At 61.1% G+C, this 22,483-nt stretch overlaps 1 protein-coding gene and 1 pseudogene across 1 annotated transcript; both read left to right on the top strand.

Moving 5' to 3' along the window:
• The first annotated feature begins 802 nt into the window (after positions 1-802).
• Positions 803-9,795, top strand: LOC113879616. The gene is made up of 9 exons (XM_027521201.1): positions 803-885; positions 4,682-4,791; positions 5,494-5,618; positions 5,881-6,296; positions 6,383-6,568; positions 7,502-7,608; positions 7,889-7,953; positions 8,351-8,451; positions 8,654-9,795. Exons 1-9 carry the CDS (start codon positions 803-805, stop codon positions 8,955-8,957), a joined length of 1,497 nt encoding a protein of 498 aa, XP_027377002.1. The 3' UTR covers positions 8,958-9,795.
• An 883-nt stretch (positions 9,796-10,678) lies between these two features.
• On the top strand, positions 10,679-13,725 carry LOC113879893 (annotated as a pseudogene).
• The last annotated feature ends 8,758 nt before the right edge of the window (positions 13,726-22,483 follow it).

Below are 22,483 nucleotides of genomic sequence, written 5' to 3' on the forward strand. Positions count from 1 at the left end.
GACTCCATGCTGTCCCTGTAGGAGGGGGAGAGCCGCTAAGGTCCCGCGGGGTCACCAGCTCGGGCCCCTCCACCAAGGGCTCTGCATCAGTAACTTCCTGGTCACAGAAGGAAAATTCCTTTAAGGGAAGGATTTGCCCCAGAGGCGAGGAGTGGGTCGCTGGGCAGAGGGGACAGAGGGCAGGTTGTGGGTGAGGGACCCCATCCCCGGCCCCCATCCAGGCTCCGGTGAACTGGGAGGGAGGCCATGGTCAGCGGTGGGACAAGCGTGGTTGGGACCCTCCAACCCCGCCCCGTCCCTGCAGGGGAGCAGTGGGGAGGGCGGGCCGGGCTCTCCCTGAAGGGCTCACATCCCTGGTAGGCCCAGAAGGAACAGGGAGCAAGTAAATAAACAGTCCAGGTTGAAGTGCCCAGCAGATGGTGTGGGGTGATGCAGCGGTTATGGGGTGGGGCAGTCCCGATGTGGCCACGGGCGGTACTCACTGGGGGGTGGGGACCGTGGCGGGGGACAGGCACGTGCACAGAGCAGGGAGGGGCAGCACCGGAAGGGAAACAGCCGAGGACCTGGGAAGGACTCAGGTTTTAGGGAAAGAAAGAGCTCAAGGCAGGGTTGGCCGGGAGTGGGGATTCAAGAAGCCCCCCTGAAGTGGCAGGCTGGCAACGAGGGGGCCTTGGTTGGGGCTGGGCGTTGGGGTTCACTCACTCCACTCACTGTAAAGGGGGGAGCACTAGGGACTCTGAAGAGGCAGTTTGCTGGGATCTGTGACTGGGAAAGAACTCTGGCTGCTGTAGGGAGAGCAGGGATGCCGCAGGGAGGCCAGGGAGCCCGTGAGGAGTGCCAGGGTGCCCAGGAGGAGGCCTGGTCTGTGAGGGCTGAGACGGGGAGGTGAGGCTGGCCCAGGGCAGGGAGGCAGGGGAAGCCTCATTCCCATCCCAACGGGGACCACGGGGCCTCGGGGCCTCCTTGCAGCCAGGGGAGTCCTGGGGGGAAGCCTGGGGTTTCTGGTTTGAAAGATGTGCAGGAAGGGAGGGTGGCTCATTAGGCTGCCCAAATCTCCTGGGTCTTCCCTGGTGGGCCAGCGGTTAAGACTCAGAGCTTCCACTGCGGGGTCACGGGTTTGGTCCCTGGTTGGGGAACTAGGATCCCGCACGCCACATGGCATGGTCAAAAAATTAAAAATATTTAAAAAGAATAGACTGCCCAAACCCCTAGTGTGTGGGTGACGACAGTGTCTGGCGAGGCTGACAGTCACCAGGAGCCACCCCCACAACTACTCTGGAAGTGTGATTTCACAGCCCCTACGGAGGGCCACTCAGCAAGATCAGTGAAACCCACAGAGATTCCTGGGAACCATTCTGCTCCTATGAATGAATCTTATCAACTCTCTAACATCCATGAGAAACGACAGGCAGCAGGACAGTCACTTCCATTGTCGTAGCAAAGCACTGGGAACCCCCCGAGTGTCCATCAGTAGACACCAGGGAAATTATTGCCGTGGTGCAGACGGTGGAGTGCTACATGGCCCGTGGTGCAGGGCCCGGCGCCTGTGTGCGGGGCCCGCCCGACGCGGCTCCAGGAGGGGCCCCCGAGGCGCGAGGCAACGCCCGTGGGCTCTGGCCTGCCCGGGGGCTTCGGGGCTGGTGCGCTGAGACGAGCGTCAAGGCTGCTCTGTTGCCACAGTGCTGGCGACTTCGACCTCATGACGGGGTGTTTTAAAGCCGGGCCTCCTCTGAGCTGGAAGCAGCCTTTGGGAGAAGGCGGGCTCTGCTCCGACTTGATGGGCAGGAGACTGAGGCCCGGGCTGGGTAGGGGCTGCCGCAGAGGGGCCACCCAGCGCCCCATGAATTCGTGATGCACCCCCAATGGCTGCTTCAAACTCTACTGCCCACCATCCCCTCCTCGCAGATAAATGCCTTGGGGTGGCAGTTTGGTAGGAAGTGGCCTGCCGTTCCCTCTGGGCTGGTACTCAGATTGTGGGTTTATGCGTGTGTCTGGGGAAGGAGGGTGATGGTGAATATCTGCACCCAGAGAAACCCTTGGCATCGGAAGAGGAGGGGCAGCCTAGAACTCATGGGGGGTCACTGAGGCCTTGGGGATGATCAGGCAAGGGCTGGGAGCCAGGATGTAGGGTTCAGTTCAGTTCCGTCCAGTCGCTCAGTCGTGTCTGACTCTTTGCAACCCCATGGATTGCAGCATGCCAGGCTTCCCTGTTCATCACCATCTCTTGGAGCTTACTCAAACTCATTCCATCGAGTCGGTGATGCCATCCAGCCATCTCATCCTCTGTCGTTCCCTTCTCCTGCCTTCAATCTTTCCCAGCATAGGGTCTTTTCCAATGACTATATAGGGTTCAGTTCAGTTCAGTTCAGTTCAGTCGCTCAGTCGTGTCTGACTCTTTGCGGCCCCATGAACTGCAGCACGCCAGGCCTCCCTGTCCATCACCAACTCCCGGAGTTCACCCAAACTTAGGGAATCCCTGAAGTGCGAGGAGGGGCGAGCGGGCAGCTTCAGGAGGAGCCAGGCCAACCAGGCGGACCAGACGAGGTTGAAGACGGCACACTAAAGAAGCCTGTGAGGAAACTAACCTACGGACATAAAATCAAATTAGCGGCTACCTCTGTTGGGGAGGCATTGAGTGCCATGGGTAGGAGCGAGCCTTGTGGGCTTCTAGGAATGTTCTGTAATCTGACTTGGATGGTGGTTATGCAGGACTCCATATAAGGAGCATTCCTGAACTGTACACTTGAGTAGGTTATGCAGGACTCCATATAAGGAGCATTCCTAAACTGTACACTTGAGTAGGGCTGCTGCTGCTAAGTCGCTTCAGTCGTGTCCGACTCTGTACGACCCCATAGACGGCAGCCCACAGGCTCCCCCGTCCTGGGATTCTCCAGGCAAGAACACTGGAGTGGGGTGCCTTTTCCTTCTCCACTGAGAAGTGGAGGGTGCCATAAGGGTGGTGTCATCTGTGTAGCTGAGTTTGTTGATATTTCTCCCGACAATCTTGATTCCAGTTGTGCTTCATCCAGCCCAGCATTTCATACGATGAACTCTGCTTAGACATTAAATAAGCAGGTTGACAATATACAGCCTTGACGTACTCCTTTCCCAATTTTGAACCAATCCATTGTTCCATGTCCGGTTAAGAACTTTTTGAAAATAGGCTTTTCTGGAGTTTCAGAAAGCTATTTCTAAGCAGGTAATCATAGCACCTCCAGATAATGACATTCTCATCAGGTCCTTCCCAATATTTATACCTCTTATTCATTTTTCTTGCCTTATTGACTTAACTAGTTCTTCTAGGCAAATGTTGAATGCCCTCAGAACACACATGCTTGTCTTCTTCCTTATTTCAGAAGAATCTTACACGGCAGAGAAGGGCTTTAAGGGAGGTTTATATTCTGGCAAGACCCCCGACCCCTCTAAGGAGATGGAATCCAGGGGGTCTAGGAAGGAGTACAGTTAGGACCTGTGACCAGGTGATGGGGAGGTACGAGGGAGACGCCGTCCTCTGCCCCAGCTGGCTACTTTGGAGCTTTGAAGGATGGGGTGCTGGCCCAGGCCCTGGGGAGGTGGCAAGATTGGGACTGCGATGGGATACCTGGGAGGGGCCGCTATAGGAGGGCAGGCCTGGGAAAAGCGGGGGGAAGCTGGGGTGGAGATACCCAGTGCTGAGGGGAGCCCAGACCTGACTTGGTCACAGACAGGGTGGCCTCAGGTGGGAGCTTCCGGTAAGCATGGCCTCTGGGTGGTGCTCCCACCCCTGCTCCTGGCCCTGCAGTGGGCGCGATGCCCTGACCTGGAGAACCTCATGGTTCTCTATGAGGCCCTCATGGGCCTCAGGGCACAGCCCAGGCCTGCGTCTCCTGGCTTCTGAGGCTCAGCTGAGGCCAAGGTGCAGGGGCCAGGGCCGCTGAACACTCAAGGCAACAGAACAGAGAGAAAGAGAGCCAGGAAGAGGCCCCATGGGTGGGGAGGCAGGCCCGGGGCAGGGGCCACGGTAGAGTCAGCAGGGAGTCTGCAGCCCAGAAGACACCAGCCTGATGCCCGAGAGGGCCCGCACAGGCAGGGGTGACCCTCACACTGAAGGCTCACTGCCCCCGCAGGCTGCCTCCGGGGAGACGGAGGGGTGGATGGACAGAGGTCCCCAGGCCAGTGAGGAGGCCCCATCACCAGGGGGCCAGTCCGGGGGCCTGATGAGCAGGCAGGTGGTACAGAACAGCCCAAGGACTGCTCGGAGGTGGAGGCAACTGCACCCCAGCTTCTGAAATCCAGGTCAGCTGTGGGGGGCAGAGGGAGAGACTGGGAGAAGGAGCTGCCTGAGCAGAAGCTGGGAGGCTGGCTGCGTGCAGGCCCAGGAGGCCTGGGAGTGAGGCTGGAAGAAGTACAGACCATGATGGGGGGCGAGGGGGCTTCAAATGCCAGGCTGTGAGGAGCCACGGAAGGGTTTAAAGCAGGAGAGTGACCTGATTGACTTGTGCCTCGTGAAGGTCAAGAATGACTTGGGAAGCTGCTGAAGCAGGATTCAGGGAGCAGGGGGCAGAGGGACACCAGGGGGCCCTGGATGGGCTTTGGGACGAGGTGGTCAGGCAGGGTGGCTGGGTTTCAAGTCTTTGCCTCTGTTACCTCCCGTGAGACCCAGCCGGCAGCTGCCCCTCTTCCCCCAGAATTTTCCCCTCAGCTTCCTGGGAGAAATCAAGTCTGATGCCACTCCTGGCATCTGGCAGCCTGCCCACCTTCGGACCCTCTGCCAGGAGAAAGGGTTCCCTGGGCAGCAATGCTGGGCTGCTGGTACTGGGAGACAGGGTTCAGCCTCTGCTCCCAGCTTCCTAGCCAGACCCGGGCTGATCCTGACTCCCCACCCCTGAGCTGTGTGGCTTAAGGCAAGACCCTGCCCCTCTCTGAGCCTGTTTCCTTATCTATGAAGTGGGGTGAATGACACCCTGTCACTTTGTTGTCATGGGGATCTAACACGTGCCAGGCATTGGACCAAGCATACAGTAGGTGCTTACTAAGTGTGAGCTCTTGCCAACCAAGGTAGTCTGGCTCTTCCTGCCCCCACACTCCCTGGAGACAGAGCCCAGAGCGGGGCAGGCTGGGCCCGGCTGGAATGGATCCTGCATCACCACTCCTGCCCCTGCTGGGCGCTGGGGGGCACGGTGGAGGGTAGGGGCGGGGGGGACAGACGGCCGCTGGCACGATGCTCCCTGCTGTGTTGGGGCTGATCTGAGGGCACGGTCCCTGAGTCCTGGCATCTGGGAGAACCAGGACCTGTGGCCGGGGCGGGGCTGATAAGGCCCGCATGGAGCACCTGGGCCGGCCCCTCCCTCCGGGCAGCCTCCTTCCAGCTGCTCAGCCACCTGTGGGAGAGGAAGGTAGGCCTGGGTGACCCCCTGCCTGTCTGTCCCCTGGATGGACAATCTTGCTGACAGGTGCGGGGAGGGGGGTGGGTTAGGGGCTGGGCCCTGCCCGTCCTGGTGTCAATCACCCCAGGCACACCGAGGCCTGGGGAGAGGCTGCTCCGGCCCAATATCACCCAAGGGTCAGGTGCTGGCTCCAGCCTGGCCTTTGTCCCCGTGGTGGGGGGTGGCCTGGGGATGGGGGCTGCTCAGCCTCTGGTTGGTCCGTGATTTCAGCAGGTCCTGCCCTCTTTTGGGCCCTAGTTCCTTGGGCTGAAGTGAGAACTTGCTGGCCCCCACCACCTTCAACTTGTCTTTACACACTGGGAGGGAGGTCCCAGCAGGCCAAGAAGTTTCTCTTCTTTTTCCCCAACAGCCAGGCCGGGCTGAAAGGGGGTAGGGAGTGAGCAGAGCCCTGGGGAGCTTGGGGGTGGTGAGGGCCCTGTGCCCAGGCCCCCATGCCCTAGAGACCCCCTCCTAGTCCTCTACGGGGCCAGGGGGTTGGGGGGGGCAGTCGGGAAGAGAGTTGGGAGCCTTCAGCCCCTGGTTAAATATAGAACCAAGGAGAAGGAAATGGCAACCCATTCCAGTGTTCTTGCCTGGAGAATCCCAGGGGCAGGGGAGCTTTGTGGGCTGCCATCTCTGGTGTGGCACAGAGTCGGACAAGACTGAAGCCACTGAGCCGCAGCAGCATCAGCAGCAATGCCCCTCCCACAGCCTTCCCTGTGGGCTGCAAGGCCCGGATAAGCCCCCGGTGGCCTGGGCCAGCCCCCTCCAGCCTGACCCCACCCCCGTCCAGTGCTGGGACATCCAGAAAAAGGGGTGGACGTCCTCCTCGGGGGCTGTTGAGCTCCGCTTTGAGCAGAAGCACCGTACTGGGAGGACACCCTGTGGCAGGCAGGTGCCAGGGAGGCCCCGGGGGCGGCCGACCCTGCCCCCAACTTGGCAAGGCTCTTGGCCTAGCTCGGCGCTTTGGTTCGCAGCGACCTGCAGAAGGTGCATCGGGAGGTGCACCCCGCTTACTTGGACGCTGGCTTCCCGGCGTGGGAGGCCTACCTGCGTGCCTTTCACAGTGCGGTGGGCGGGCACCTCCAGGAGCTTTCGCAGGACACCCGCGGCTGCGAGCAGCTCTATGTGCTGCTGGACTGGGCCGCCAACGTCTACAGCAGGTGAGGCCCGAACCGGAGGCCGCGGGGTGGGGCGAGGGCAAGGAGGGGCTGGCACTGCCCGCGCGCGAAGCCTTCAGGAACCTGCTCTGAAGGGCACAGGGCACCTTTTCCTCCCCAGGAGAGTGCTGGCTGTTAGGCACCCAAGATCCGATCCGGGAGCCCTTTGACATTCTCTCTTCCCCATCCCAGACCCTGGTGCTCTCCCTCTCGGGTTCCGAAGCTGGAAAGCGTTCCGGGCGGGGTTGCTTCCGAGGCGGTGAGCCCAGTGAGTCCCCCCTAGTCCACGTGGGGCCTTTGAGTGAACTGGCCAAGGGCGCCCCCTCCAGGCTGGACACAACCAGGGGCTCACCGCGCTCCTTGAGGGCTGGCTTTCACCCCCACTCTTGCTTTGGATGGACACCTCGGTTCAGGGCTGTGCAGAAGGTGATGGGGTGGGTCGCCCGTGCCCCTGAGCGATCCCCAGCTCCCCAGGCAGATGGGCAGTTGGAGGGAGCGCCAAAGTGCTGGGCTCCTTAATATTCTGTGTGGCTGCAGACAGGCACCCACCCCGGTGTGGGCTGGATCCTAGCTGGATCCTGAACTGCAAGATCCTGGGGGCATTCAGAGCTCAATCCTGGGTGAACCGGAGCGTGAGGGTGGAGGTCACTCCCGAAGCAAGCTGGTGGAGGTCCATCTGGACTGTCATCTTTATGCTTTCAGGGCACGCTCTGCTGACTGCTTAGCCAGGAAATCCTGAGGTGGGAAGTCGGGCGGAGGGGTGTTTGGCACGGAATCCTGGAGGGCGGGGTGGCGGGTGGGGCGTGTGAACGGAAGCCCAGATTCCGGGCCTCACAGTGATGGGGTTAGGCTTTGAGCCAAGGCAGAGGGCAGGGGGGGCAGCCGCGGTGGCATCAGAGTCCCGCCCCGACCTTCAGGCCCCGCCCTGCCTTCCAGTCCTGATTTCCTGGGCTCCCAGGACCAGGCTCTGCCCTCGGAGGGGCTGCCCCCACTCCTGGCACGTGTGGGCCCGACTGGAGGACGACTACACCAGCTTCCTGGAGGTGAGACCGGGGCGGGGCTGGGCCGGAGGGGGCGGGGTCCAGGTAGAGGGTGGTCAATGCCAGCGGGCTAGGGAGGTGCAGTGCCCAGGGTCCAAGCCTCTCTGCGCCCTGCGGCCTCGGGCGTGGGCCTGTGTCCCGGCAGGGGTGCCCTTGTCTCCAAGGGCGCGCCCTAGGTCTTGGAGGTGGGGGGGCCTCCCTCCTGGGAGGGTCTCACTCACCGTGGCCCCGTCCCTGGCCCTCAAAGACCAAGGTCGTGAGCTGCTTTGATGGCATCCTGCAGCTGCAGCAGAGTCGCTGGGCGGCTGCGGAGGCCCCCGACTACCACACGTCGCTGTCCTTTGTATGGTGCGCTGGAGGGAAGGACATGTGTTTGGGCCTCGGGCAGTGGAGACTCTCTTAAAAGTCACAGTCACAACCGCATCTCCCCATCGGACAGGAGCCTGAGGTCCCACGTGGGTGCGCGGTCAGAGATCCTCCGGTCTCATGGCCAAGCTGGGAGAGCGAGGCCACAGCTCCCAGCTTAGCAGGGGTGGGGGGGATGGGAGGGTTCTGCGGGGTGGGAGGGGGTGGGGGTGGACCACGTGAGTGTGCGGAGCTGGGAGGGCTGACCGTCTGGAAATCGGGCCCCCTAGAAGTCGGAGCCAAGACTGGGAGGCAGATCGGGGAGGGTGGAGATGTCCCTGCGCCACGAGGTGGGCGCTGGGGACATTGGGACCGAGGGCTCAGAGGCGCTGGCTCGCAGGTCATGGCGGTGCACATGAAGGCAGCCGGCGCCATCTCCGCAGAGCTGGAGGCCACATCGTTGGGGATCTGCGCCCGGGCGCTGGGGCTCTTCCTGCACAGGTGCGGGCGAATCCTGGGCCGGGATGTGGTGGGCGGGGTGGCCAGGGTGTGGACGCTGGTTGTCCCTGGGGAGGAACCCACCCATCCTGTTTCCTCGGAATCCGAGATTCCGGACAACTAGGAGGGAGAAGCCTAGAGGGCGGGCTCGGGGTCTTAGCAGCCAGGGAGAGTCTCCAAGGCCCCTGCGTACCCCGCTCCCCAGGTACGAAAAGGCTTTTCTGGAATCGGGGGCGGTGAGCGAGCCTAACCTGTGCGCCAGCATCAATGCCTGCCAGGAGCTCAGGTGGGTTTGTCCCGCGGTGCCCAGCGCGACCGGCAGGGGGCGAGAGAGCCCTGGGAACCGCGACGCAGACACCGACCCTGTGGCCCCTTGGAGGCCTTGCCTGGAGGCCTCCCGGAGGGGACCCCTTCTCCGTGCTCGTCCCCGCCCCTGTCCCTCCGTGGGGTCCTCCCTTTGCCCCGCAGAGCTGAGGCCCTGGCAGGGACGCGGGGAGCTTCAGGGCTGAGCAGAGGCCAAGGTTCCAGCCACCCTTGCCCAGCTCATCCCTGCCACCCAGGGCTCCATGCTCTCCTCCCTTCATCCCGCTCAGCCTTCTTCCTTTTAGGGACCCTCTCTCTTCTTGGAAGCCCTCCCTGACACTCCCCCTCGGCCCCCGATCCCCAGGGCCTTGCTGGTGCCAGGGCCTGGGTTCCTCTGCCTCAGGGGGCAGTGGCCCTCCGCTGTGGGCTGCCAGAGCCTTCAGCCCAGGCTAAGCCATAGTGTCCCCCAGCTGAAGATGCATCAGCTACTGCTGATGGTGTGATGTCCCCACGGCCAGACGGGACTGCAGTGTGGGGGCTCAGAGAGGCATCGCCGCTGGTCCTCGGTCACGCAGGCAGTACTTGCTGCACCTGGGAACCCAAAGCACGACCGTGATAAGGCGCTGGATCTCTAACACTCTTGTCCCTAGACTGTGCCAGGCTGGCCCTGGGCACAGGGGACTCTGGTGTAGGCCATCTCTGGTCAAGCCCCTGGTAGAAATTTAGCCTTTCTGGAGAAGGAAATGGCAACCCACTCGAGTACTCTTGCCAGGAAAACTCCATGGATGGAGGAGACTGGCGAGCTACAGTCCATGGGGTCACCAGGAGTTGGACTTGACTGAGAGACTTCACTTTCTGTGTCCCTGGGCTGCAAACTGGGAGAGCCTAGCCCTGCCTCCTCAATGATGAAATGGGGACATTGTGATATTTGGAGAGGCAGTTATGAGGCTCAAATGGCTTCCTTGGGAGCTCAGAGGATAAAGAATCCACCTGCAATGTAGGAGGCCTGGGTTAATCCCCGGGTCGGGAAGATCCTCTGGAGAAGCAAATGGAAACCCACTCCAGTATTCTGGCCTGGAGAACCCCGTGTACAGAGGAGCCTGGCGGGCTACAGTCCACGGGGTCACAAAGAGTCGGACATGACTGAGCGACTATCACAGCGTCTGAGGAGGGCCTCTGGGCCAGGAAGGGCTGTGCTGCACTGTTCTGTCACCAGGAGGGATGGAGGTCTGGCTCAGCCCTGCCACAGGGGGGCCCTGCCATGCGGTGGGACCTCGAACACTCCCAGGCCCACCCCCCTGTACTCGGCTCCCGGGCGCAGTGCTGCCCCCTCACGTGACCACTCCCAGGTCTTCTCCACTGTGCCGCCCCAGGGGGCTGCCCTCCACACTATAGTCTGAGTGATTGGAGCTGGGGTGGCACCCAGCCTTCACGGCTGTATGCCAGGCCGTGACCCCTTGCCCACTTTGCCCCCTCCTGGCCCGCCCCCCTCCCTAGGACTCACCTTCTGGCCAAGTTCCCAGAAAGCTTTGGAGAGCTGGAGAAGGCCCTGGGGGCTGCCGCCCGTGCCTTTCAGAAGCGGCTGCTCCAGGGCTTGCAGGGCGCTGTGCGGGTGAGGGGGCAGGCCCTTTCTCCCCACTTTCCTTGCTCAGCACGTGCGCCCTGTGTCCTGAGCCTGGGGGCCCAAGTCAGAGCACTCATTTACCATAGGGGCGTGTTGGGGTGGTGTTTCGGGCACAGGCAGGGAACCCAGACATATTCCCAGCTGAGCAAGAACAGTTGGGAAACAATTACCTTCGTCCTTCACTCTTCTTGGGCTTCTCTGGTGGCTCAGATGGTAAAGAATCCACCAATAATTGCAGGACACCCAGGTTCGATCCCTGAGTGAGGAAGATCCCCTGGAGAAGGGAATGGCAACCCACTCTAGTATACTTACCTGGAGAATCCCATGGATGGAGGTACACTCCACGCGGTCACAAAGAGTCAGACACGACTAAGAGACTAACGCTTTCAGTCTCCTCCTCTCAGAGACAAACTCTCAGACTCTCTGAGGACTCTCTCCTCAGAGAGGGTGCATCCAGGGAATGGCGCCTCATCCAGCCCCTCAAGGTGCCCCCAGAACTCCGCAGGCAAGGCCTGGCTAGAGGCTCAAACTCCAACCTTGCCCACAGGGCCTCCGGGCCTGGAAGAGGCAGTCTCAGGGAAAGGTGTAGAGCCAGGAGAGGGGCTGTCCCCAAGATACCGTAGAGAATGGGGTCAGCTCCCCAGACTTTCTTCCTGATGCCAACTCGCCCTTTGGCCTGAATCGCCTCTGTCCGGAGCCATGCCCTGGGTGCCCAGGGGAGGGTCTAGTGGGTGCTGGGGGTCAGCTTTGGCAGACTGCCCACCGCTCTGCCCCTGGCCGCTCTTCTGGGTCCTGTGCACCAAGGCCTGGCTGACCCAGGACCTGCTGCAGCCCCTCATGGACAAGGTGGTGGCCTTCTCGGGCCTCCTGGAGCACATGGCCCCACTCCTGGCCCAGGTATTCGGGGGCAGGGCGGGCGCTGGTGGGGGCGTGCCCAGGGCTCCTCCCTGTGACCCTGTGCCCCCCCCCCAGGAGACTCTGCAGCAGGCCCACAGCTATGTCATCCGCTAGTACCTGGAGCAGGCCCTGAGACCCCGCGAGCGGCTCCGGGGTGCGGACCGCCGGAGCAGCTCCCAGAATATGGGTCTCGAAGCGCAGGCCATCGGCAGCACCTTCCAGGGCTTGGTAGGAGCATCGCCCAACTGCCCCCGGGCGCTGGCCTTCTTGGGGGTTCTCCAGCCCCCGGACCCTCCAGTAGCGCCCCCTCATCTGGTTTCATCTCGCCCCCTGTAAGAGACCCCCGATGGGCAGGCTTTGGCAAGCGGATCGCCCCACTTTCCGCGTGCCGGGGAGGGGCCAGGTGAGGAGGACACGTTGCATATATTTGCGTTGATTTGCATGTACTTTGTGGGCGGTGTAGGGGAGGGGTGAGGGTCGCAGTCGCGTCTGATGGGCAGGGACTGCGTCAGACCTCTCCTCCATCCCACCCCCAGCAGAGCAAGCTAAGGCATGTCCTCCCCACACAGACACCCTTCATCTGGGCCGCTGGTCCCCGACTCCCCGTCTGATGCCAGGCAGGCCTTCCCCGCGGGGCCTGGGCTCACCCACCTGAGCAGACACGGAAAGCCTCCTCTGCGCCGTGTTGTGGGGAGGGAAGAGGAATCCTGAGCCGGAGCCACGTCCCCTTCCGCGGGGCCGGAGTAGGTCCCGGTGGGGCCGCGGTGGTGGCTGCAGGAGGGCTAAACCGGGCACTAACCGAGGGGCTGCAGGCGGGGGCGGGAAGGGGGCTGGGGGCGAGGGTGGCCCACCGCTCCTGCGTCTCCGCAGGGCTCCGAGGCCACGTGGCTGGGCCAAGCTCTCCCGGGCGTCAGGTTCGTACCCTGGAGCTGGTTCTGGGGACAGGAGACGGGGAGGGGGCCTCCCTGCGCAGGTGCGGGCGGCGCGACCTGCGGGCCCCGGACCCCCAGGCTGTGGGGGCCCTGGTGGGATCGTCTCTGCCCTTCCCCGGTGTTCTAATCTCGCCGTCCTCATTCGCTCTTGTGGTCCCTGGAGTCTGAAGGGAGCCGGAGCCCTTCCTCCAGCGAGTCTTAGGGGAAGGCACAGGCCCCCAGCTCCGGGAGAAAGCCCTTTCTGGAAGCCCCGACACCTGCCAGGAGGAAGAAGGCTTTGATCCTAGGGTGTGTGTTTGGGGGGTGCTGAGTCATCACGCACGTGGAAATCCCAGCTGAATCTCTCCATGGCCTTGGAGATTCCAGGATGGGGAGGCTACAGAAAGCCCGGGCCTAGCCCCTTCCCGGTCCCCTGCCCCGCCCCGCCCCACCGGAGAATCCTCAGATCCCAGCCTGCGCCCTCTGTTTGGCCTTGATTCAGAGTAACTGCGCATAGGCGGAAGGTTCCCCTTTGGACCCTCGGGGTTTCCCTGCGCAGGCTGGCCGGCAGTCCCTCGCTGCGGGAGACAGTGCTTCCAGCTCCTTGGGGTGCTCGGGGCGGCACACTGGGCCAAGCCTCCCACCCCCCACGTGCCTGTCTGCTTGCCGCTGGGCCGGGGCGGCTCTGACTCCCCTGCCTGTCCCCGCTCCGGCATTGCTGCATGGGCATCGCGGCCCCCTGCTGCCTCCCTCAGCGCACTAGGTTTCCGGAACCTCTGCCTGGGCCTCAGAGGCCGTTCCCATCAGGCTTGCTTCTTCCCGTCTCAGCCGGTCTTTGCACCCTTCAAAACCCAGGCACCCCCCCAGGAACGCTGGGTGCCCTAACGCTTCCAGTCCGAGCCCCGGGGTCCCCCTCGCCCTGGGGTCGGGGGTGTCACTGGAGCTGTCGAGTCTACAGCGGAGGCCTGCGTGTCTCTGCAGGCGGGACCACGTGCTGGCTATCCTGGCGCTGCGCCGACTGGGCCGTCGTCGGAACCAGCACTTCCTGCGCCACGCCCAGGCCCTGCTGAGGGCTGCGGCCAAGGCCGGCGGCTCCGGGGTTCCGGGCGGGGGGTGGGGTGGGGGGACCGCGTGCTCTTCGAGGAGATCGAGTTGTCCACCTCCATAGACGTGCTGGTTACCTGCATATAGTGCTGCTGGCCTGCGAGGGGGCGGACCCCGGTGGACGGAGGGCGGCCACCTTCCCCTGGCACCGAGCCCCAAGCTGGGACACCCGGAAGGCAGCCTCAGCCCAACCCCAGGCCTGAAGCCCCCCGTGGTGGACCGTCCATCCTCCTCCTTCTGGTGGCCAGGAGGAGGTCATGCCAGGCATGCCAGCAAGCCTGAGAGGCATTCCAGGCATTTGGAGGAGGGTTTGGCGCAGAAGTTCCCTTTGGTACTGCCCACCCGGGAAGGCCTCCCTGCCTAACTGTCCCGCCCACCCCAATGTGAAAATGAAGAACAGAGTATTTATTTTTAAAATAAACATGAATTAAAATGGTATCTCTCTAAGGAGGGGCGGGGCCAAGTTGACTTCAGACAGAAGGTCTGTGTCCCCACCCACCAGGGGCCGGCCAGAGGTTCCGTGATGACTCCCTTTTCCTCCCCACTGTACCAACGGGGAGACTGAGGCAGGTCTGAACCTGCCTGAAGGCCCACCGCTGTGGTTACAGAGCAAAAGAAACTTCGACCCCGGTTTCCCGGGGCCCCTGGCCTCACGTGCCAAGTGAGCCTCGCCCCGCAGGGGTGGGCACTGCTCTGTCCTGTTCTAAGCAAGCCTGCACCCTGGCAGATAAGGAAAGGCCAAAGCTTGTTCTACAGCTTGAGGTATTTGGGTTAGATATGCGAGGGACTTCCCAGCAGTGAAAGTGTGTGCTGCTGCAGGGCAAGTGTCAGCCTGGAGTGAGTGTGTGGAGGGGTGGACCCTGCAGGTCCTGGCTCTGGACGTGAGGCTGCAAGGAGCTTACTCCGGCCTGACCCCTGCAAACCTCCCTCTTCATCTTTCTCTCTCGAACACGTGGCACTGAAATTTGGCTCCAGGCTGCAGGCAAAGCTGCTAGGAAACCCCGTTTGCGTTGGCAACCTGGGGCTTTCCAGGAAAGCAGAGCGCTGAGATGGGGATTAACAGGGAGGCGCTGAGGGAGGCCGCACCAGCTACCTCTCCCCCACCCTCCCCTCTGTTGTGATCCTGGGGGGTCAGGAGCAAGCGCCAGGCACAGCCTGCCCAGGCACGGGGCCGGAAGGAGGAAGAGGAGAGGTTGGGGTTCCAGGCCCCATGAACAGGGGTGGGGTGGGTGCGGGGCATGTGAGTGCTAACGCTGGCAGCTAGCCCTAGTGTCAGTGGGGAAACTGAGGCCAGCAAAGGATGGAGGTCTGCGCCACTTCACACCAGGCCCCAGCATGGGTGGCCTGAGGTCCTACAGCCGGCAGGGCGGCGGGCAGGTATCCAAGGGGTGCCTCTTTCCCTGAGAGCGGCAAGGGACTGACAGGCCAGCCTGACCCCACGAGTCAGCCCGGTGGCCGGCAGAGGTCGGGTAGGGGCCGTGCCACAGGAAGCCTTGCCCTGGTTTGGTCCTGGCCAGCTTCTCCACAGGGAGCCCCTGCCACCCCCGACACCTTTGCGTCCCCGGCCCCTCAAAGAGACCCCTCCTGCAGCCTCGGCCGCGGCCCTGACCGACGGGCCTGGCCCTGCCTGAGCCCCTGGGCTGCAGGCAGAGGGTCCAGGCTGGTTTCTGAGCCAGGCGTAGTCCTTGTTGTTCCTCTTGCTTTCCAGTCAGGAGACTGTAAGCAAGTTTCTTCACCTCTCTGCACCTGTTTTTTCCAGCTGCGAAATGGGGGTGCTGTCTGTGCCTCCCAGGCCAGGAGGAGCGAAGCAAGGGCCTGCCATAAAGCCAGGTTTGGGGCCCCTGTAACCCCACGTTCCCCTGCGCCTGGCATGAAAAAGCAGCAAAGACCCTGGGTGTGGAGGTGGGGGGCTCCACCAGTGAATCCTGAGGTGGGTGGGGCCCGCGAGTGGGGAACACCCCCAGGGGGAGGCCAGGGGGAAGCAGGGGCTATGCAGCCTCTGAGTGGCAGCGGGAAGGATGTAGGCGGAGACCCAGGCCCAGAGCCAGAAAGACAGGGTTTTCCTGGCAGGACCCTCCGTGCCCAGGTGGCTTGTGTGCCCTGGCTGTGTTCCTGTGAGCCCAGCAGAGCGTGAGGGGCTGGGGTCAGCTTCCCAAAGCCGAGTTGGGGTGAATAGGAGGCTAGATGGCAGCTCCTATGAGGGGTGCAGCCAGGGAGGCCGGGGACTGCAGGGAGGGCTGAGGCCAGGGCACCCCAGCTGGCTCAGGTCCAGGGCCCTGGCCATTGGCCATCCTGTCCCGGGCTGGGGGGCTGTGCTCAGGACCCTGCCCACCACCAGGTCCCAGGAGGCCTCGCGAAGAGCCAAGTGTTTCCTTGGCCATTCTATTGTCCAGGCCAAGCACGGGTTGGGGAGAGGGCTGGCTCTCTGAGCTGCTTCCGGACTTGAGGACCAGGTTGTCTGGCTGATAAGGAAACGTGTGCGTGCGTGCGTGTGTGTGTGTGTGTGTGTTCCTGGCGACCCTGTCAGCGCCAGGGATGGTGTGGTGGGGGGCTTGCCCAGTGTCTGTTCCTCTGCGCAGCAGACACCCTGTGTGCCCCCAGAGCTCGGGTCCCAGGCCCCACCTCTGCCTGGCCACCCCCTTCCCCCTGTGCCGCCCCCTGCTCTTCCCCCTTGGGCTCAGCTTGGCTTTGCCATTGCCCACATTTCCTGGGCTACTTTGTGGACGGAGGATCATCTCTTGCCCTGAGCCTGTGGCTCCTTGATGAGGCTGGGGGTGAGAGGGTGTGGGGGCCAGCCTGCCCAAGGCAGGATGCTCAGCTTCAAGGACAGGAAACCCAACCTGCTGACCCAAGACAGCCTGGGTGACAGGAGGGACCTGGTGTCCCCCTCACTCCACCTGGGCATGTTCCCTCTGTGGCCCTTCGCCCAGCCTGGGGCCAACCCTGCTCAAGGGTGTTTGGGTCTCAGCTGCTCTCTCCCGCAGCAGGTGAGCCGGCCCGGTCCTCTCTGAGGCTGGGTCCCCTCCTCTGTGACAGGAGATGCTGGGAGGCTGTGCCCAGCAGGAGCGGAGCTCAGGGGTAGGTGGGATCAGCCGGAGATCCTGCAGCTAGGGCACCGGGAGGGGCAGCCGGCCTGCCACCTCCGTGCCCGGGCAGCCTCTCCCTCCTCCTCCCTGGTCTGCTGACCCTGGCCCCTTCCTTCCTGGACTTCATGGGGCCCCTGGACACTTGAGTGGCCCCCTTGGCGGCCGGGCTGCAGTCCTCACAGAGCCCCCATTGCTGCCTCAGGGGGAAGAAGGGGCTGCAGGGTGCCCAAGGCCACGCTGTCCCCTCTCTCACTTCCTCCTTTTCTACCTCAGAGCCCTTTAGGGACCTCCAGCAGGTCAGAGGGTCCCCCTCCCACCAAGGTCAATGTCTGCCCACTGTCCATTGGCCCGGGGGGAGGAGCTGGGACTGGGTCTCCCTGGGCTAGATGGTGCTTCTCCAGCCATCTCCCAGTGTGGAGCGCTGGGTGGCCGGCCTGTGCCCCTGTACTGGGCAGGGTGATCAAAATTACTATAGATTAGTTGATTGCAGATCAATTGTAAATCAACTGTATTTAAATTTTTTTAATAAAGGATTAGGCTGTGGATTCAGACCCCTCTGGGCTAGGAGCCCAGCTCTGCACCTTGCTAGCTGGGTGACGTTGGGCAGGTTACCCCACCTCTCTGGGCTCCAGCTCCTGCTGTAACGTTGGGAGCATTAGGGGAGAAAGTGCAAATGTGCAGGACCAGGGCCGGCCTGCCTGTTTGCACTCCCTCAGGATGGCAATTATTGCTATTTACATGCTCCCTCTCCTTGAAGCCCTTCTGGCAGCCCCCTAAGCAAGTGTCTGCTCTGTTTCCAGAAAGGATTGAGGCCACAGGGGTGAAGCAATGTGTCTAAAGCCCCAGATGGGGGCTTCCCGGCAATCCAGTGGTTAGGACTCTGCTCTGTCACTGCCAAGGGCTCGGGTTCCATCCCTCCTCAGGGGAACTGAGCCCCCCACAAGCTGCTCAGTTCAGCCAAAAACAGGAAACATAGATGGAGGTGGTGGGATGCCCCAGGGCCCAAGTGGTCTCCGTGCCCGAGCCCCCACCATCGTGCCTTCCTTCTCCAAAGTGCAGAGGGCAGAGCTCCCCGGATGAGGAGGGGTTCCAGCACCCACACTGGAGGAAGGGGAAGGCGCGGTGGAGGTTTGGGGCAGGTTCCCTCCGCCCTCGGCCTTGGCTGGCCCTGTGGAGCACTGGGATTCCCACAACTCCTGCCACGTGACCCGCTCTGTCCCTGGTGGGACTGTATGTGGCTGTTTTCCCGGAAACTGTGCCTTGGAGGAGAAGAGCCCGGTTGCCGGGTTGGGGCAGTCCCGGGTCTGAAGCAGGTCATCTTGCATCACCACCAAAAACTGCTGTGGAAAGCCAGGCCCTTTCAGGAAAGAGCCCAGGCCACTGGGGCCGGTGTGGAGATTCCCTGGTGCCCTGGAGGTGGTGTCCTCCTTAGCAGGCCACTGGGATTGGGGTCCTTATGCCCAGCAGGCCCTGCCTTGTCCCATGTGGCCCCACCCACCTCTAGCACCTCCAGCCCTTTCTCCTCAGGCCTCATTTTCCCCATCAGCCAAACACAGAAGGGAGTGCAGGGCCTGGCTTCCCCCCTGGAGGAAGGGTGGGCTATTAACAAGCAGAGAGCTTTGTGGGTGCCTGGGGGGGACACTGCCTGTGTGCACCTGCCCTGATGGGGGCTCTCCTGGGGTGGGCTGGCCTGGGAGGGTGGCTCCTGGTCAGCTGACCTGACCACTCGTGGTCCTCGGGGTGGTCAGGAGACTCGGGCCGAGGTCAGGTGCAGCTGCCAATGACCCTGAGCAAAGTGACTTCCCCTTTGGGGGAGGCTGGGTGGCAGCAGAGATCCCCAGCCTCAAGGCCTCAGCTTTTTGCGTCCACTTGTTGCCTCCAAGGCTCAGTTTCCTCACCTGTCAACAGAGGATCCGATGGCTCTGCCCAGCGCACTTCGGGAGCGAACGGGGACAGCCCCGAGAAACTGGAGGCCCCAGCAAGGGTCCCGGGTCAATTGACCCTGCGAAGTGCGGGGAGAAGCAGCGCGCGAGCCGGGGCTGGGGCTGTGGGAAGTGCAAAGTCATCGCCTGGAGAGAAGTGGGCGGGGCCGTGGAGGAGCCCCGCCCCCAGCCCTGCCCTCCCGGCGGTCGTCCAGGGGCGGCCAGACCCAGCGACCCACAGCCCCGTTTGTTCCAGTCCCATCTCTCGCAGGCACCGGGCTTTCTGGCACCTGCGGAGCCCTGTGGCAGGATGCGCGCCCTTCTGCCGTCTCCTCCCCCTCGTCCTGGGAGCTCCGGGAGTGGAAATCGAGGGAGGACGTTCAGCACACACCACCCGCGTTATATTCTCTGGCCCGCGTCTGCCCCTCTTGCCGCCGCGCAGGCTGAGGGCGAAGACTCAATAAACCGACCGCAGGGTTAATTGAGGTCATGAAACAGATTGGGAAATACTTCTTTTTTTCAAAGATGAAAAAGGAGTAGAGGGCAGTAAAAACAAAAACAAAAACAAAAACAACAACAAAAAAAACCTTCCATTTCTGCATCTAAGCCAGGCGGACAGTCCTTCCTTGCGGCTGGCTTAAATGCATCAAGCTGTATTTCAGTTGGTGTGTGTGTGTGCGCGTACTCAGCCCTATCTGACTCTTTGTAACCCAATGGACTGGAGCCCGCTAGGCTTCTCTGTCCATGGGATTCTCCAGGCAAGAATCCTGAAGTGAGTTGTCATTTCCTCCTCCAGAGGCTTATCCTGACTCAGGGAGCGAACCCATGTCTCCTGAGTCTCCTGCATTAGCAGGTGGATTCTTTACCACTGAGCCACTTGGGAAGCCCTGATCAACATTAGGGGATAAGAAACAGCAGGAAATAGATGGGGAAACAGTGGAAACAGTGCCAGACTTTATTTTGGGGGGCTCCAAAATCACTGCAGATGGTGACTGCAGCCATGAAATTAAAAGACGCTTACTCCTTGGAAGAAAAGTTATGACCAACCTAGATAGCATATTCAAAAGCAGAGACATTACTTTGCCAACAAAGGTTCATCTGGTCAAGGCTATGGCTTTTCCTGTGGTCATGTATGGATGTGAGAGTTGGACTGTGAAGAAGGCTGAGCGCCGAAGAATTGATGCTTTTGAACTGTGGTGTTGGAGAAGACTCTTGAGAGTCCCTTGGACTGCAAGGAGATCCAACCAGTCTGTTCTGAAGGAGATCAGCCCTGGAATTTCTTTGGAAGGAATGATGCTGAAGCTGAAACTCCAGTACTTTGGCCACCTGGTGTGAAGAGCTGACTCATTGGAAAAGACTCTGATGCTGGGAGGGATTGGGGGCAGGAGGAGAAGGGGACGACAGAGGATGAGATGGCTGGATGGCATCACTGACTTGATGGACGCGAGTCTGGGTGAACTCCAGGAGTTGGTGATGGACAAGGAGGCCTGGCGTGCTGCGATTCATGGGGTCGCAAAGAGTCGGACACGACTGAGCGACTGAACTGAACTGAACTGAACAGCACACTCACTGGAAAAGACCCTGATGCTGGGAAAGATGGAGGGCAGGAGAAGAGGGTGACAGGATGAGATGGTTGGATGGCATTATTGACTCAATGGACATGAGTTGGAGCAAATTCTAGGAGATAGTGAAGGACTGGGAAGCCTGGTGTGCTGCAGTCCGTGGGGTTGCAAAGCATGGAAAACAAATGAACGACCAAACCACAATATGTTTAGTGCGGGCTCCCAGCTCCACCACTGAACGTCACGTGACTGGACCTATCTGTGCCTTGATTTCTTCATCTGTGGTAAGGAGATAATTAAGGAGCACCCATTTCATCAGATTGTCTGATGCAACCAGTTAACGCATACAAACACTTAGGAAAGAGCCTGATCCCTGTGGAGGGGGACAAAAGTCAGCTGTCTACTCAAAAGAACCAAAAGCAGGGTCTGGCAGGGCTGGTTGAGTTCCCGGGCTCACAGCAGCATTATTCACAACAGCCAAGAGGTGGCAGCAACCCAGGTGGCTGGGGACAGATGAAAAGATAAACAATGAAACGCTATTCAAGCTTTAAAAGGAAGGACATTCGGACATATGCCGCAACATGGATGACCCTTGAGGATATTATGTGAAGTTACGTAACCCCAGTCACAAAATGCCTTTGATCCCACTCGTATGCGCTGCTTTGAGTGTTCAGGTTTAGAGACATGGGAAGTAGAATGATGGGTGCCAGGCTGGTGGGAGGCTGAGAAAGGGGAGGTGGTGTTTAATGAGTACAGAGTTTCAGTTTTGCAAAGTGAAAAAAATCCTGGAGATGGATGGTGGTGCTGGCTGCATAACAGCGTATAACTTACTGCCACTGCACTGTGGACTTACAATAGTCCAAATGGGGCATTTGGTTACGTGAATTTTACAACAATTAAAAAAAAGGCACCTGTCATTTCCAATTAGAAATGACAAGTCCTGGGTTGCATGCAGGAGCTGACCACAGCTCTGGGCCAGGTGTGGGGCACTTGACGTCTGGGCTGGACTTGGGGGTCTGCTGCCAGTCCACCCGTGCCTGCTGCCCTCCTGCCCGGTGGAACCGGCCTGCAGCCTGAGGCCCAGTCCCCTGGGGAGGACGGTAATGGGACAGCAGCTGACCAGGGACACTCCCAACTCGCATCTGATGCTCATTTCCTGCTGAGGGTGGAATTCTTGGCTGGCCTTTGGCTCCTTCTGGAAGTGTCTGGTCTCCTGAGGACTGTTTCCTCATCTGTCAAGAGTGGGTAAGAATAGCTCCTGCCCCCTGGGCCCCACTGACGGTCACACCCCTTGGCTCTCCACGCAGCCCTATTGTTAGAGGGTTGCCCTTGAGCTGGGGGCTTCACGGAAGTGACCCTTGACCCTCATGCCGGAACTCAGGGAAAGGGGAAGTGACTGGGGCAACCACAGGAGGGCGAGGCAGCATCTCCCATGCCCTGGTTACAGCCTGGAGCTCGGGTGAGGCCCCGGGGAGGGAGTGCAGGCATCATGGCAGCTGGGTAAGGGGGTGCCTAGCCTGCCCATGTGTGTTCGTTCTGCCCCTGCCCATCAGGGTCTGGGGCTCTGAGGGGGTGGTGGGTCTATGAGCCTGACGCTGTCCCCTCCTCCATGACCCAGAGCACTTTGGATTCTCCAGCGATTTCCCAATCTGGGATTAGAAGAGGAGGCTGGCAGGGAGGACTGAGGATTGCACAATGAGGCCACAGCAGACAGCCACGGAGGCAGTGGGCCAGGACCCCTTGGATCATGTCCTCATCACCCTCTCTGGCTGGATGAACTTGCTGTGGTGTGGGGGGCAGTCCTTTAGTCTTCCCCTCTATGCACTGGGAACAGCTGGAATGACCCCCTGTGACCGTTGGTTCAGATCTGAAAAATGTCACCCCTGAGGCCACGAGGCGAGAAGGGGGTAGAGTCTGTCTTACTGCAGCCTCCTGAAGCCCCCTCTTCCCACAACAACCCCCCTCAACCCCCTCCTACCCTGTCCAGAGACAGGATCAATGTCCAAGCCCCAAACTGGTCCCCGGCTGCCTTTCCCAAGGAGGAAGAGGAAGTTTTCAGTTCCAAGGGGCACCCCCTTCTCCCCGCTGCCTTGCCCACTTGGCTGTGCCTCCCAGGCTGCAGAGCTTTGTGCCCAGTTTCCAGGGGGAGCAGGGAACAAGAGGGGAGGGGGAAGGGGGGCACACAAAAGGGAGGGAGGAGCAGAAGCTCTATTAAGGAGCAACAAGGAAGCCGGTGCCCAGACGGGAAATTCCTGAGCTGCAAGGTCCTTTTCAGAGGGCAGGAATTTCTAGGATGTGAAACAGGGAAGAGGTCCTCTTCCCCAGCTCCCCTCCGGCCCCTTGACTGACCCAGAGAAACAGGCCTCAGATGGGAAACTGAGGCCCAGAAAGCAATGTGACCTGCTCAAGGATGCGTTGCGTTGAATGAGGACAAAGCCAGGCTAAGTGAGACTCAAGCCTGAGCTGTTGGGATCCCCACCTGGTGCCTTTAGGAACCTGGCCTGACCCAGCTTGGGTCCCAGAAAGGGAAAGCGCTTCAGTGGGAGTCCTGCAGGCCTGGGTGTGGGTTCGGACCCCCATTTACTGCCTGTGTGACCTCGGGCAAGTCACTCACTTTTGTGAGCCA

Source organism: Bos indicus x Bos taurus, chromosome 21, assembly GCF_003369695.1.
Source record: "Bos indicus x Bos taurus breed Angus x Brahman F1 hybrid chromosome 21, Bos_hybrid_MaternalHap_v2.0, whole genome shotgun sequence".
NCBI classification, from domain to species: domain Eukaryota; kingdom Metazoa; phylum Chordata; class Mammalia; order Artiodactyla; family Bovidae; genus Bos; species Bos indicus x Bos taurus.